This window comes from Anabrus simplex, chromosome 1 (genome assembly GCF_040414725.1).
Source record: "Anabrus simplex isolate iqAnaSimp1 chromosome 1, ASM4041472v1, whole genome shotgun sequence".
In the NCBI taxonomy this organism is placed as follows: Eukaryota; Metazoa; Arthropoda; class Insecta; order Orthoptera; family Tettigoniidae; genus Anabrus; species Anabrus simplex.
Genome location: NC_090265.1, coordinates 1,332,567,068 through 1,332,584,475, shown reverse-complemented (window position 1 = coordinate 1,332,584,475; position 17,408 = coordinate 1,332,567,068). Strand labels below are relative to the sequence as shown.

At 39.0% G+C, this 17,408-nt stretch overlaps 1 protein-coding gene across 2 annotated transcripts in view; it reads left to right on the top strand.

The window, feature by feature from the left end:
• LOC136858315 (probable Rho GTPase-activating protein CG5521) overlaps positions 1-17,408 on the top strand; it is a 709,838-nt gene that overhangs the window by 222,903 nt on the left and 469,527 nt on the right. For both annotated transcript variants that reach the window (XM_067137762.2, XM_067137761.2), the window contains 2 exons: positions 6,361-6,519; positions 15,671-15,842. In XM_067137762.2, coding sequence (XP_066993863.2) covers positions 6,361-6,519; positions 15,671-15,842 — 331 coding nt within the window. The remainder of the gene's footprint in view (positions 1-6,360; positions 6,520-15,670; positions 15,843-17,408) is intronic.

The following is a 17,408-nucleotide window of genomic DNA, read 5'->3' as shown; positions in this document are numbered from 1 at the left end:
AATGACGAAAATACAAGAATGCTTGAAATGAAGAGGGCAGAAAAGAATACAGGCGATAAAAGAATCAAGTGGATAGAAAGTGCAAGGTAGCTAAGGAAGAATGGCTGAAGGAGAAGTGCAAGGATGTCGAAGGCTGTATGGTCCTGAGAAAGGTAGAGGCATACAGGAAAATCAAGGAAACCTTTGGAGAAAGGAAATCTAGGTGCATGAATATTAAGAGCTCAGATGGAAAGCCACTTCTAGGGAAAGAAGACAAAGCAGAAAGATGGGAGGAGCATATCCAACAGTTTTATCAAGGTAAAGATGTAGATAATTTCGTTCTGGAACATGAAGGGGCTGTTGATGCTGATGAAATGGGAGACCCAATTTTGAGGTCAGAATTTGACAGAGCTGTGAGTGACCTAAATAGGAACAAGGCACCTGGAATTGATGATATTCCCTCTGAATTACTGACTGCCGTAGGAGAAACCAGCATGGCAAGGTTATTTCATTTAGTGTGCAAGATGTATGAGACAGGAGAAGTCCCACCCGATTTTCGGCAGAATGTTGTTATACCTATTCCCAAGAAAGCCGGTGCTGACAGGTGTGAAAACTACCGCACCATTAGTTTAGTATCTCATGCCTGCAAAATTTTAACACGTATTATTTACAGAAGAATGGAAAAACAAGTTGAAGCTGAGTTGGGAGAAGATGAGTTTTGCTTCAGAAGAAATGTAGGAACACGTGAAGCAATCCTGACTTTACGTCTGATCTTAGAGGATTGAATCAAGAAGGACAAGCCCACGTACATGGCATTTGTAGATTTAGAAAAGGCATTCGATAATGTTGATTGGACCAAGCTATTTATGATTCTGAAGAGATAGGGATCAGATACCGAGAACGAAGAATTATCTACAATCTGTATAAAAATCAGTCTACAGTGATAAGAATCAAGGGCTTTGAAAAAGAAGCAGCAATCCAGAAAGGAGTGAGGCAAGGCTGCAGTTTGTCCCCTCTCCTTTTCAATGTTTACATAGAACAGGCAGTAAAGGAAATCAAAGAGAAATTTGGAAAGGGAATCACAGTCCAAGGAGCGGAAATCAAAACCTTGAGATTTGCCGATGATATTATTTTATCTGAGACTGCAGAAGATCTCAAGAAGTTGCTGAATGGTATGGATGAAGTCTTGGGTAAGGAGTACAAGATGAAAATAAATAAGTCCAAAACAAAAGTAATGAAGTGCAGTCGAACGAAGGCAGGTGATGTAGGAAATATTAGATTAGGAAACGAAGTCTTAAAGGAAGTAGTTGAATATTGTTACTTGGGTAGTAAAATAACTAACGATGGCAGAAGTAAGGAGGACATAAAATGCAGACTAGCACAAGCAAGGAAGAGCTTTCTTAAGAAAAGAAATTTGCTCACTTCAAACATTGATATCGGAATTAGAAAGATGTTTTTGAAGACTTTCATGTGGAGCATGGCATTGTATGGAAGTGAAACATGGACAATAACTAGCTCAGAAAGAAAGAGAATAGAAGCTTTTGAAATGTGGTGTTACAGAAGAATGCTGAAGGTGAGATGGATAGATCGAATCATGAATGAAGAGATACTGAATCGAATTGGTGAGAGGAGATCGATTTGGCTAAATTTGACGAGAAGAAGAGATAGAATGATAGGACACATCTTAAGACACCCAGGACTTGTTCAGTTGGTTTTTGAAGGAAGTGTAGGTGGTAAGAATGGTAGGGGTAGACCAAGATATGAATATGACAGGCAGATTAGAGCAGATGTAGGATGCAATAGTTACGTAGAAATGAAAAGATTAGCACAGGATAGGGTGGCATGGAGAGCTGCATCAAACCAGTCTATGGACTGATGACTCAAACAACAACAACAACATATATGAAACTGCAGGAATGAAGTAGTGAACACAGGGTTTGTGAAGAATAAAGGAGTAATACTGAAAAAAACCAGAAGAGATAATGAACAGTTGGAAAGAATATTTCAGTGAAATTTTGAATGTGAGAAACCAGACATGAGGAGAAGGCAGAGGAATAGAAGAAGTAACAGAAAAAGTATCAGACATTACAATGGCTGAGGTGGCATAGGCAGTTAAAAAGATTAAGATGGGAAAAGTTCTGGGAATAGATGAAGTAGCCATAGAAATGATCAAGGCTGCAGGACTAGCGAAGCTCCAGTGGACTTACAGAATACTCAAGTGTGTTATGGAGAGAAAAAGAAATGCCCCAGGTTTGGGAAGAGGGGGTTATAATACCAATATTTAAGAAAGAATGTGTGCAGTAACTTTTGAGGAATCACTATCATCTCCCCTCAAGATATGATGGGAAGGATATTGGAAAGAAGAAAAGGAAAAAAAAAAGGTGGAAAGTCAATCACAAAAGAGAGAATTTGAATTCAGTGTGGAAGGTCAACAGTGGAACCTGTTTTCATTCTGATACAGATCATGGGAAAGAGCTGCGAGTATGGGAAGGATGTAGTAAAGACTTTTATATACTCAGAAAAGGCATACGACAGCATCTCCAGAACAAAAGATTGACACATGGGCATTGGCAAGGAATTAATAATAGCGCTAAAAGCAATATATGGTAAGTGTACAACTGTGTGATGACAACAGTGAGTAGATCGTAATTGTTTGGAATTATTGATGATGGGCTAAAACAGTGGAGTGTGTTGTCAGCTTTACTATTCATAATGGCATTGGATGACATCGTAAAGGCAGTAACGGAAGGTTATAGAAGAACATTCTAGTGCTGCTTTTAGATCAACAGGATATTTAACTACAGTACTTATAGACTATATTTTCTATTAGCTTCTCTTCCATGGTGTTCAATTAATTTTAGTAATAAATTCATAATTCACATTCACTAGAACTTTCAAAAATGGGTCTGAAACATATACCAATATTAATAATTGTTTATATAAATTGTATTGAATAAATGGATTTAACTTTTATAATTTTTTGTAAGAAAGTTTTTGTCAGATTGGAGTTGTAAGTCAGTACGGAATGGATCGTGAAGTTTATCACATGCAGTTAAGTGGCTTATCAACAAATGTTGCTGTTCCACACACGTAGAGTTATTCCTTTGATCATGTAGAGTGAGGTTTTTAAAATTCAGTCCCTTTCAACGATACACTTCTTTGGGCAGTGTAGATTTCTTACTACAAATATCACCATACTGTCAGGCATATTGCTCACAGTAACTCCAATTTCGATATCACATGAAATTGAGAAGCTCAGCAGACCATAATGTCCGATGTTGTCCCTGCGTACCTCTGGATAATAAGCTTAACTTGGCTCCTGTTCCTGGTACATCATTGTATGAAGTTGCTATGCTCATGGTCAAGATGAAAGGACGGTTCAGTGTTGAGAATTACACAGTGCCATTTGTTGGCCCAGCATAATCATTCCTGATGCCAGGTCTCCCTTATATGTCAATGTTGTGGGATCAGTTGTACACTTTCCGCAGGAGTCATGGGCTTGGAAGCTAGCATTGAGCACACCAGTACCAAGTGTTTATTGAGTAACATGGCGTGCCACAATTGCTTGTGTATGTGCTGATGTTGCTTAAGGGTCCCTCCAGGTAATTGAAACAATACGGTGATCCTCCTGCACTGTTGGTCATTGGGTTGCCCTGTGCCACGTTGACGAGCAAATGTGTGTTCATTACCATTGCTCCCATATTCACTGTATGTTTGCTGGCTGGCACTTGCACATGTCAGACATCATTTATTCCAAGTCTCTCGGATTGTGACGGTTATTAGTAGGGCCCGGATTTTTAGGTTTTAAACTATTTTATTCCTTGCTAGTTAACTGCAGTATTTTAACTTACTTATATATTTCATTACCAATGGAGTAAATTACTCGAATCTTATAAAACCTAAAAATAACTAAAGACGTTAAAACCTAAAAAGAATTAAATGGGCTATTCAAGACAGTATTACGTTATTTTGAAATAGAAGTACCAAATATTAATGAAATTGAATGATTTTTTAAAAATAAACATTATTCAAGACTTTTTGAAATGACTTCATGGTTTGGAACTGGAAGTGGTTTGTAAGTATAACTAGTGCGAGCGAAACAACGTGATACGATACTATTCCACTAGGGTACAGCACAAATCAAGAGACAACCCCTTGGCGTTCACTGACCCGTATCTAGCAGGTACAAGCCCGCCTAACTTGCCAGCTTTAGTGCATCTCTCATTGTGTACAGTCGACTACCGCCAGCTACGGCGCTGTTCACTGTTTAGCTCTATACACATTATTATGCGACAGACTAAAATTAATTTTCCCTATAAATCAATTTATTATTGAAGGCAGTTTAAGAAGCTTACGCATCTCAGAAGTAGCGATGCCTAAAGGCAAGTCATCTCGAAGTTGGTTGATTCGCCACTGGATTGGTAACCATCCGGACTTTACTACAGATGGCAAAATTATATTTTGTCAAGTCTGTCAAAAGCAGGTAAGGAATTATTTAGCATACCTCCAATAAAAAAAATCCCCATTACTATAATGAAAAGTAAGTTTTTTTTTTCTATTTGCTTTACGTCGCACCGACACAGATATGTCTTACTGCGACAATGGGATAGGAAAGGCCTAGGAACTGGAAGGAAGCGGCTGTGGCCTTAATTAAGGTACAGCCCCGGCATTTACCTGGTGTGAAAATGGGAAACCACGGAAAACCATCTTCAGGGCTGCCGACAGTGGGGTTCGAACCCACTATCCCCTGATTACTGGATACTGGCTGCACTTAAGTGACTGCAGCTATCAAGCCTGGTAATATCCGTTTATGTGAAGCGCTGGTTTCGGTAAAAGTGCCGTGGAATGCGCTGACCATAGCTTGCACCGTCCGAGATGCTCTTCGCATTCTTTGGCCAAGAGGAAAACAGGATGGCAAGTGATAGTGCGGCATATATGACCAAAGCTGGTGAAGTATTGAAGAGTTTCTGCCCTAACATGCTGCGTGTAACTTGCATAGGCCATGGCTTACACAGATTGGCTGAAGAGGTTAGAAATAATTTTCCATGAGTAAACAGTATTGTTTATTCTGTGAGAAAGGTGTTTCTTAAAGCTCCTAGCTGCATTCTCACATTCAAGGAAATGTTGCCTTAAACTCCTCTTCCTCCCAAACCCATAATCACTCGTTGGGGGACATGGCTCAATGCAGCCCTATACTATGCCAATCACTTTGAAGACATTAAAAATGTTATAAATTCTTTTGATGTTGATGATGCACTCTGCACAGTGTAGGCTAAAACAGCTCTCACGAGCAAGAATGCTGTTTCACTTGCCTTCATTAGGGCACACTTTGCTGATCTTCCTGCAGCTATTGAGCGTGTTGAGTCGGCATCGTTGCCATTAAAAGATTCAATAGAAGTTGTGGACTCCATTTCGAAGAAGGAAATACCAGGACCAGTGGGTGAAGCCTATTCACTCAAGCTCACCAAAATTCTACAGTGGAACCCTGGATTTTCAGCAATGAACAGTGTGTCTGCAATACTTCAGGGAGAAGAAATTGCTGGCGAGGTACCATGGGGACCGAGAGCTATTGCTTCAATGAAGCTTGCTCCAAGGACTTCTTGTTGTGTGGAGCATACATTTTCCTGCTATAAGAATATTTTGAGAGATAACAGAAAAAGTTTTACTCTGAAAAATCTGGAAATGTATTTAGTTGTACAATTTAACAGCAAGTGAAAACTGTGTTCTGTGCTTCTGAAAATGTTTCTTGATGCATTGGAAGTGACAAAAATTTAATCTACATGAACCATTCATTGTATTTGCGCATAAATATTTTATGTTATTTTTAATTTCAGTTGGTATGATGTGTTTGAAATGCTTTCATTAAGCCATTCTGTCCCATATTTTGAAATGAGTGGTATAGTTTTGTACTAGAGAGGCGTGAAGGTTACAATAAAGTACAAAAAATTTGAATGAATAGTATAACTTTAGTAATGATTGAAATGATCATTAAAAACTATTTCAGGAAGATAAAAACCTAAAAAAAAACTATTTTGAGCTATTAAAAAACTAAAACGTGGTTTTTAAGAACCTAAAAATCTGGGCCCTAGTTATTAGTATTGTTTTTATCCCTGTTATGGAAGCATGTGTGATAGGGCAGCAATAAATTTCACAGACTCCAAATTAGCTAAGCTATACTGTGTTCCACATACCAGAGGTGATTCATCCACAACCAGTCATGTTGAGAGATTGCCTGAAATTGATATTGTTTACATGCTCCCATGGTTCCATTCCATATATCCAAAATTAAACTAACAGTCAACCTCTTTTTGATGTTGCAATTTCCGTAAGTACTGTAATGTATTAGGATGTTGATCTCTCCAACTGTGCTTTGATTTTTAGTCTTACTCCGAGTGAGGAAACTGACCATTCACCTGGAACAGAACTGCGCAGAGTGAGCGTAAGCCAGGCTGGCTCAAATCATGATGCAGTCTCGCCAGCGTCAGACTCTAACCATTCCTCAGTCTTCTCCCAGTCAGAAGCATGTAATCATTCTCTGAGGTATGCAGATATTTTCATATATTTAAGGTGAAGTGTTTTGTCTTTGCATTTCTGTATCAGCTGTTGTTGTTGTTGTTATTATTATTATTATTTATTATTATTATTAAGCGTATGGAATTTACAAAATGGACAAGTATATACAGTATTATACAAAAGAAAAACCTGCAAAGAATACATGGTAAGTAGGGAACAATTACACATGGATATCTAAATTGTTTATCCACTGCACTAGGGATACTGAGACGTCAGCAAAGTCTTTTCGGTCTCCACCATAAGCACACAGAGGGCATTCGTCCATTATATGATGCATAGTCTGGACGAAAGCACCACAATCACATGCTGGAGAGTCCCTGAAGCCCCACTGGTGAAGGGAGAATGCAGATCTTCCACAATTAGTGCGAAACTTGTTTAGTGATGCCCACGTTCCTCTTGGCAAACTGAAACCAGATGGGGCGTAGTTTGGATTAAAGAGGCTTGGCCACTCCGGAGCTGTATGAAACCATTGCTCTTTCCATTCCTCTTTTAAATTGAAACCAGCATCCATTAGATTCTTGGCTGTTTTCATTGGTAGGTTACGGGATTTTAGCCTTTGTCTCCAGAGATCTACAACATCTCTGTCGATGGGTAGAGTTGGATTGGACATGATCTTATCATATTCTTGAACAAGGGCTCTTGAACGTCGCAGACTTGGCGGAGCAATGTGGGACAGGACTGGCAGCCAGTGCGTTGCAGTAGGCTTCAAAGTACCAGAGATGATACGCATGGTGGTGTTAAGATGTACAATATTATAGGTTAGGATCCACCTTTCAATACTCCGTAATAAGATGGTAAAAAGTAGTTACAACCTGTTTAATGGGACCGGTTTCAACACATTTTAAGTGTCATCATCAGCCAATTTGCGAAGATCTTAAAACAACTAGCACATTGAATACAGGCAAAAAATTAACATTGTATCATAACGTAGCAATTCAGTAAATGTTCAAAACACAATAATCACATTTACTGAATTGCTACGTTATGATACAATGTTAATTTTTTTGCCTGTATTCAATGTGCTAGTTGTTTTAAGATCTTCGCAAATTGGCTGATGATGACACTTAAAATGTGTTGAAACCGGTCCCATTAAACAGGTTGTAACTACTTTTTACCATCTTATTACGGAGTATTGAAAGGTGGATCCTAACCTATAATATTGTACATCTTATTTCTCTATTCAATACGGAACAATAATGAAGTTTTTAACTTTAAATGGTGGTGTTAAGTCGACTTTCTTCACGTGGCAACTGTTAAGCCATACTGAAGAGCAGTATTCGGCTGCAGAATACACGAGGCCAAGCGCAGTACGTCGTAATGTGTCCGCTGAAGCACCCCATGAAGTTCCACACAATTTAAATAGAATATTATTACATGATCTCAACTTAGATCCGAGGTTTTCAAAATGCTTTCTATCAGCTGTTGAAAGGATACTAAACATGTAACGTTACTGTATTTCAACATAATCATTTGTAGGTTTCCTTCTAGTATTAAATTTGTTATGTCATGTCATGTTTTTGTTATTGCTTTTTCCTAGTACTTGGGATGTGTATTCTGTCAGGATGGTAGAGTATTAGTGAAATTGAATCAAGACGTGGTGATACTAATGCAGTAATCTGACATTTGCGATTAGTTTTCTGTAAGAAACAAGTGAACCCTGAGATAAAATTATATTTACACTGTTCTGTTTTCAAACCAACTTTGCTATATGGGATATCTATATACCGATATATAAGGTGAATCCAAACTCTGACAAATGTTGAGAGGGTGTTCAGGGATACCTTCTGAGTATATTGGTGTAATGGACTTGTTCTCCAGTGGCTCGTTACAAGAGTAATAATGTAAGTATGATCTATTTGTTTTTTTACTCCGATCATCCTTGTTTCTGTGAAAATACCTTCAGAACAGTGAAAAAGCCTGTAATATGTGATAACCAAGACCTACAACACAAAACACTGAGTAATACAAAGCCAAAACATACAACATCAACAACTCTCAGACAAAACACGTACACTTTTATCACGGTATGTTCATTCTGTTCTGACAGTGTAGTTGTACTGTAGACCACAGGTTGTAACAAATCCAGAACTGTTCCTTTCAGGTACTGTTCAGTGCAATACAGATACAAAGCTAATCGGGGTAACAAACCAAATAAAATAAAATTACTCTGTAACGAACCACTGGAGACAACGGGTCCCTTATATCAGTATACTCGGAAGGTATCCCTGAACAACCTGCAAAAATTTGTCGGAGTTCGGGTTAACTCCATTATATAAAAGAAGAGTTTTGCTTGTACATTGCTCAGAATTAAAAAAGGAATGATATTTTTGTATTTGTATTCTCTAAAACTTTTGTAATGTTGTATTTATCGATAAGACCTATAATAACATGGATGTTTGAGAATTACATTTTAGGCCTTCCCCTAAACTACCATTTTGCCCCAGTGGGAATAAAATTATTTATAGCCTAGGCTGTAATGCCTTATTCTCTGACTGCACATACTGATCAAAATCTGTTCTCCCATTTTCTCATGGCTGGACGTTGATATAGACTAAGCAACAAATATCTAAATTCATGAATATCTCTGTTATCATAGTCAGGTAGTAAGGCATTACACTTCTAAGCTATAAATAATTTTATTCATGCTGAATGAAATGGTAGTTTAGGGGAAGGCCTACAATTTCATTCTCAAAAGTCTTTGTTATTAGTTGTCCTTTGGATAAACACTACATAACATCTTCATACCTGCTATTGTGTTCATCCTATTATATATATTATTTCTTTCTTACCCCGCTTTCTCTTTCCCTCCGACTACATAAAGGAAGTTATATAGAATAGAATTTCCAATCATTTATGTCTTATACAGTTTTACCATTCCGGCTATGATAACAAAGATATTAATGAAATTACATTTTTGTTGCTCAGTCCGTATCAGTCCTATTTTGACTTCTACAGTAAAACAGGTGCGAGCACATGTTAACACCACAACGTATCAATGTAACTTAGAATTAGTCATCTAAAACTGGACTGTGTTTTAATATTCTATGTTATTTTTCAAAAGATTTAAAAAGGTTCTTTAGCAGCTGAAGATGACCCACACATTGGGTTGAAACCGGTACTGTAATGTAAAATGTTAAGTACCTTATAATAAATAAGAGTATTGATTAGGTTGGAAAGTCCAAACTTTATACTTGTGATTAAGACGCTTGACTACACGAAGATAGCACAGAATCTTCCAGCTTCGTCGTTTACATCTTCTAAACCTGTTGCGATCGCTGCACCCAAGGCGGCTTTTGCTCCTGCAAGCAAAGCCTCAAAGAGTATAATCTCGAAGGGGTGGACCACCTCACTTTCAACCACGAACAAGTCTGTGCCGGCTGGGACTCCCAAGCCGGTGCAGCAGGGCAGTTGGGGGAGGGGAGGGGGGAGGGCAAGTTTCCACCCACAAAGCGGTCGGCAAAAGCCGTTCCCCCACCGGTGGAGGAGGCATCATCGACCAGGGCTGGGAAAATATCTCCCAGCCTGTCTAAACAAGAAAAGGTGTAGAAGCGGAGTGCCGGAGGGCCCTTACCAGATGCTCCCGCACTTCTTCTGCAAAGGGGAAATCATGCCCTCCATCTGTAGGGTATGAATCAGCACAAGCAGGTACGCCTGCTCTAAACCTGTGCACTAATCTCAGACTTGAGAAATTTTTGACTATACTCGACAGTATACAATATTAAATAGAAAGAAGGATCCACCTTTTCAATACTCTGTTATTAAGTTGGACCAAATAGAAGTTACAACCTGTTCATTTGGGACTGGTTTCAACACATTTGAAGTGTCATCATCAGCCAATCAGTAAGGCAGAGCAAAATTAAATCATAAAGTTCTAAAAACGCATAATACAGTGATCACAGTCAAAAAGAGTACTAGAATAATTAACACTATTTCATGCCAAAGCAATTCCAGTTGATGTTCATAACACAATGATCACAGTCAAGAGAGTAAACTGGATTTGTTTCCCCTGTTTCGGTAGAATCTACACGATGATCTCTATGACAGCGACCATTTTCCCATTCTTCTTACTTTGTTGCAACAGGAATCCGTTGAGGTTCCTCCTCGATGAATTCTTAAACATGCTGATTGGCCAAAGTTCACATCACTAGCTGTCTTTAACGACATGACCAGGCAGAACGTAGACAGCGATATCAATTACATAACACAAGTTGTTCTTGCTGGTGCTGAGGAGTCCATCTTATCCTTTTCAGCGACTCCTCGCCGAAAACTCATTTCTTGGTGGAACGAAGAAATTGCAGCAGTTATCAAAGAACACCGTCGCGCTCATAAACGCTATTGTAGGCAGCCTAAAGTGGTCACTTTGGTAACATTTAAAAACTCCATGCTAAGGCACGAGTTCTTATTCGACAGAGTAAGAAAGCTTCGTGGGAGAGATATGTGTCGTTTATGAAGTCACATACTCAGTCATCTCAAGTGTGGACTAAACTTCGACGTATTTTGGGTATCCAAGGATCATCTTCAAGCTGTGAGCTTGCATCCAGGAGATAGTGGGTTCGAATCCCACTGTTGGCAGCCCTGAAAATGGTTTTCCATGGTTTCCCATTTTCACACCAGGCAAATGCTGGGGCTGTACCTTAATTAAGGCTACGGCCGCTTCCTTCCCACTAATAGCCCTTTTCTATCCCATCGTCGCCATAAGACTTATCAGTGTCGGTAGAACGTAAAACAAATTGTAAATAAAAATCCTAAGTATGCAGGAAGTTACAGACCTATTTGTCTTACTAACTGTTTGTGTAAGTTATTTGAGAGGATGGTAAATCGCTGTCCTTTGTGATGTCTGGAGAAAAAAAAACTTTTGTTCAAGTATCAGTGTGGTTTTCGAGCCACTTGCTCGATCACTGACCACTTGGTACGCCTGGAGTATTCTCTCCAGGATGCCTTTCTCTGAAAACAGCATTTGGTAGCCAATTTCTTTGACTTAGAAAAGGTCTGTCACCACATGGCGATTTGGTATCCTTTCATTTCTGTATCAATGGAGATTCAGAGGTAACTTGCTGGTATTTATTGCAAATTTTTTGTCCCTCCATCTGTTCCGTGTCCAAGTAGGGAAGGCATACTCGCAATACCACGTTCAGGAAAATGGAGTCCCACAGGGATTGGTTCTTAGTGTCACTCTGTTCGCAGTTGCCATAAACAGTATTGTTGCTGCTGGTGGTTCAGCAGTAATACCATCGCTATATGTGGACGATTTTGTTCTGCATTATAGCTCGCCCAATATGGCCATTGCAGAACTACTCTTCTGTCGGAAATCACCCACAACAAATCAAGGTGCTTTTCTTTGGTTTTTTTCCGGTTCTTGAATCAGGTAATCCTGGTGAGGGTCCCATACACTGGAACCATACTCTAGTTGGGGTCTTACCAGAGACTTATATGCCCTCTCCTGTACATCCTTACTACAACCCCTAAACACCCTCATAACCATGTGCAGAGATCTGTACCCTTTATTTAGAATCCCATTTATGTGATTACCCCAGTGAAGATCGTTCCTTATATTAACACTTAGATACTTACAATGATCCCCAAAAGGAACTTTCACCCCATCAATGCAGTAATTAAAACTGAGAGGACTGTTCCTATTTGTGAAACTCACAACCTGACTTTTAACCCCGTTTATCAACATACCATTGCTTGCTGTCCATCTCACAACATTATCAAGGTCACGTTGCAGTTGCTCACAATCTTGTAACCTATTTATTACTCTATAGAGAATAACATCTTCCACAAAATGCCTTACCCCTGATTCCACTTCTTTACTCATATCATTTATATATATAAGAAAACATAAAGGTCCAATAATACTGCCCTGAGGAATTCCCCTCTTAATTATTACAGGGTCAGATAAAACTTTGCCTACTCTAATACTCTGAGATCTATTTTCTAGAAATATAGCAACCCATTCAGTCACTCTTTTGTCTAGTCCAATTGCACTCACTTTTGCCAGTAGTCTCTCATGATCCACCCTATCAAATGCCTTAGACAGGTCATTCGCGATACAGTCCATTTGACCTCCCAAATCCAAGATATTTACTATACTGTATCTTGCTGGAATCCTACAAGTTGAGCTTTAGTGGAACAACCTTTCCTAAAACCGAACTGCCTTCTATCAAACCAGTTATTAATTTCACAAACATGTCTAATATAATCAGAAAGAATGCCTTCCCAAAGCTTACATGCAATTCATGTCAAACTTACTGGCCTGTAATTTTCAGTTTTATGTCTATCACCCTTTCCTTTGGACACAGGGGCTACTATAGCAACTCGCCATTCATTTCGTATAGCTCCTTCAAGCAAACAGTAATCAAATAAGTACTCCAGATATGGTACTATATCCCAACCCATAGTCTTTAGTATATCTCCAGAAATCTTATCAATTCCAGCCCCTCAATTTATCGGAGGCTCTTCCTGTCCATGGTTAGCCAGTATCAAGATTCAGTCATCGTTTACACGAATGGTTCGAGGGCAGAAATAAAAGTGGGCTGTGCGTTCGTTGTCAAGAATAATAAGATTTCCTTTTGCTCTCCCGAAAACCTGTAGTGTGTACAAAGCAGAGCTTTATGCTATCTGTGAAGCTCTGCGATACGCACTGTCCAATGAGCACCGACACTTTCTGCTGTGTACTGACCCCTTAAGCTTGCTACAGTCAGTTGATACATGTTTTCCTTGACACGCTCTGGTGCAGTGGATCCAGGACCTGCTGGTCGTGTGTTCGGATCCCGGCATCAGAATCACTTTTATGTGGTTTCCAAGCCACATGGGTGTAGTTAGCTGATAAGGCTGCCAAGGAGGCTGTTACATTGCCCCATTGAGTTACAAGATTTCAGCAAGTGATATTCGCTCTCAGCTGAGACATTTGGTTATATCACATTGGTAGGCCACTCCACTTCCAAACGAGCTGAGAGTGATAAAAGAAACAACAAAGGTATGGAGGACTTCCCTTCGGGCTTCTCGGAGGGAAGCAGTAGTATTATCTCGTCTTCGGAATGGCTGGTATAAAAACACACTTCAATTTACTGAAAGGAGAACCCCCTCCGGTGTGTACTTGTGGCGATCATCTTACTGTGATACACATCCTTACGAAGTGTGTGGACTTGGTCGATCTGCACCATAGTCTTAAACTCCAGAGTACCGTCTCCTTCATCCTGCGAGATGACGAGAAGTCAGCAAGCCTCATCTTCCGTTTTATGAGGAAGAGTTGTTTATTTTTATCGCAAATAAACGTAGTGTTTCATATTAGTCTTTATATTATTGTTTACTACATTTTATTAAATGACTCTGTTGTAGTTTGTATTTGTATATTTTAAGGTATTTTTTAAAATGTTAATTTGCATGATATATTATTGTATTTTAAGGCAATGTCTTTCTTTACCATAATTTATCATCTATCATTTTATCGAAAATAAGGCATTGCGAATTAGATCCACTGATTGTTTTTAACTCACAATCATTGTAGATTATTATTTATTTTAAATTCTGGTCAGTGGATACATTTTAAAATTTTAATTATCATATCATGCCCATTTTGTAGCAGTAGGTATTTGCTGATGATGTGCTTTTATGGGGAGAGACAGAAGCTGAAGTTCAGAAGAAACTTAATGATTGGGATAACACATTCAAAAATTTTGGATTGAAGATGAGCAAAACAAAAACAGTGGAAATGACCATCAACAGGGAAGGAAAAAGCTCAAATATATTTCTGGAAGGAGCAAAAATCGAATCAGCTTCCCACTTCAAGTACCTCGGAAGCACAATATCGAAAGATAACACTGTTAGGCAGGAAATACTCAGCAGAACACAGAAAGCATTGAACTTCTACAGTACAGTCAAGTCAGAAATCTCCTCTGGGATTGCAAAATACCACAGAAAGCAAAAACAATCATGTACCACACTTACTTCGTGCCAATCCTCACGTACGGTTTAGAGACATGTACCCTACTAAACAAAGACTTCAATAGAATCCAAGCAACTGAAATGAGATTCATAATAACAATAATAATTTCGTGTGGCTATTTCTAGCCGAGTGCAGCCCTTGTAAGGCAGACCTTCCGATGAGGGTGGGCGGCATCTGCCATGTGTAGGTAACTGCATGTTATTGTAGTGGAGGATAGTGTTATGTGTGGTGTGTGAGTTGCAGGGATGTTGGGGACAGCACAAACACCCAGCCCCGTGCCACTGGAATTAACCAATTAAGGTTAAAATCCCCGACCCGGCCGGGAATCGAACCCGGGACCCTCTGAACAGAAGGCTAGTACGCTGACCATTCAGCCAACGAGTCGGACATGAGATTCATTAGAACCATGAACCAAAGAACCAGAAAGGACAAGGTCAGAAATGAAGTGAATAGGAAAGTAGCTGGTATTGAGGTTCCTATTATCAGTGTCATAAGGAAATGCAGACTTCAGTGGTATGGGCACATAATGAAAATGAACAGGGAAAGACCTGCCAGAAAATATTTCGACAATCTCGTAGGAAGAAGACCACAGGGAAGACCAAGAAAATGTTGGATAGAGACTGTAAGATGAGATGTGGAGGAGAGAGAATACAAGTGGGAGGATGTACTGGATCAGAAGATGTATGAAGACAGAAGGGGATGGCGAGCACTTGTACACCACACCCGGGAAACTGGAGTTGGGAAATGATGATGATGATGATGATGATGATGATGATGATGATGAGGGGCTGATGACCTTAGATGTTTAGGCCCCTTTAAACATCAAGCGTCAGCATCCCTATCATCATCATCAATTGCAGAAAATTCCAGCATCTGTCACCATAGCGTAACAGGTAGCACTATTAGCTGCCATTCTCAGAGATTCGAGTTCGATTCCTGGTACAACCAGAAATGTAAGATTTGCGGGAGGGCTAGCATGTAGTTAAAATAGTACATGTAGTTCACTTCCACTGGGGGGTGGGGTACCTGAAAAGAGCTGCACCACCTCAGTAGGAGGACACAAATTTACATTTTAATTCCAGCAGGACCTGGTTTTCTTATGTGTAACTAAATTGCAATTGCTGAAACATGTTTTATTCAAAATACTCATCAGGTGTCAATCTGTTGCAGTGAAGATTCTAATGCAGCAGCAGTTCATTTGGTACGAGAAGTCCTGTACAGTAATCGGGAGAATGTCAACTTTGTCCATGAAGTGTATCGTCAGGCTTTCCTCCTCAACTTTACCCACTCACCAGCTATTCGCAAAGCCATTACAGTTTACAAAGATTGGATTCAGATGAACGTGAGTGATATCAAATTTACCCTGTTATTTTATCTGACTTTGTCTTGGCACCAGATTTCCTGAGGTCAATTATATTTTTATTTTTTCAGAACTAACATCTTTTGAACATGTTCATTACATCCTGCCTTTTTTTTTTTTTAATTTGAAATTATCATCATCATTTGTGATTTCCCAGAAATTCAGCAGACATGGCAAATAATTTAATTTGATTTGTCAATGATATGACATGAGATATGAAATACATAGTTGATCGATTAATATTAGTGCAAGTAGAAGTTTAACTACTCCCAACATTGTACTGTATGAGAATTAGAGTAATTAATATCATAATATGTTCAAATTACATAATTGTTACCTAGAACCATCTCCAGTTTCCTCATTTCTCCATTTCTGTCTGTACAGGTACATTCCTTCCTCTTCCTTCTACGCCTCTTCCTTGAATATATTCTTTTCTTTGGGATATCCATCTTGTTCTTGGCTTGCTTCTAGGTTGCTTTCCCTCCCAGGTTTCTTTCAAACCATTCTTTTGTTACTCTCTTTTGAGCCTGAAGTACAGTCTGCAATTATTATTATTTATTGTATGGTACACGTTTACATTTTTTAGAAACCAAAGGAGAAAAAAGTTGATTACAATCTAAAATTTAGGTTCAGAATGTAGCCTCCTGATGCAGGAGTCATAGAGGTAAAATCCTTGATGTCTTCTTTGGCTGTTATGGGGCTATCTTGAATGGTGTGTTTCACAATTTGTCTGTCGGCTCCACAGTTGCCCTCCGGAGAAGGTAGCATGTTTCACTTAAACAGATTGTTCACACAAACTCCAGAGTTCATCCTGATCCGGTTTAGTTTTGACCAGTGGCGAAGCTATTAGTTAATGAATGGGTAGGTAGGAAATCTTAGCTTAAAGTTTCTTGTAGAATAGTTACAAATGTCAAGTTTTCATGGTTGCAAAACGGTCAATCACACAGTCGCTCAATACTTCATCATTCATCAATTCCTTCACAGGCTTTTTCTTGATAGAAATGATTCTAAGACTGCTGAGTCTTTCATTTTTCCAGTAATTTGCTATTGAAAATGGTTATATGTTCATAAGATTCTTCAGTTTAATAGCAGGGAAGCCCTCTTTGTAAACTCTGAAGTCAGTTGGATCTAATAATTCAACAAACTCATTGCTTTCAAAATCGTCAAATCATATTTCTATTTGCATAATTCAAGTGTCAAGGACTTCACTGTCGTAATTTTGGGCATTTGGAATGTCCTGTCATCTACATCTCACTATTTATTTTACGACATTTTTCATCGCAAGAGGATACCATGTTTTCTGATCGCATGTCCTTGAGTATACCAGTGGTTTTTTCTAATTTCAGTATTGCACAGAATTACATCAAAATGTTTTTATGTTGCAATAGAACAAGGAGATGGTCTGTATAAATAAAAAATTATCTGTAGAGACAGTGCATATAAATGAATCGGGCATTGCTGAGTATGTTAAGCAACCCAATAGCAGAATTGTGATCGTTTTGGAGCAGTGGAGAAGAACAAAGTTTAATTGGTGGGCATAACAGTGTA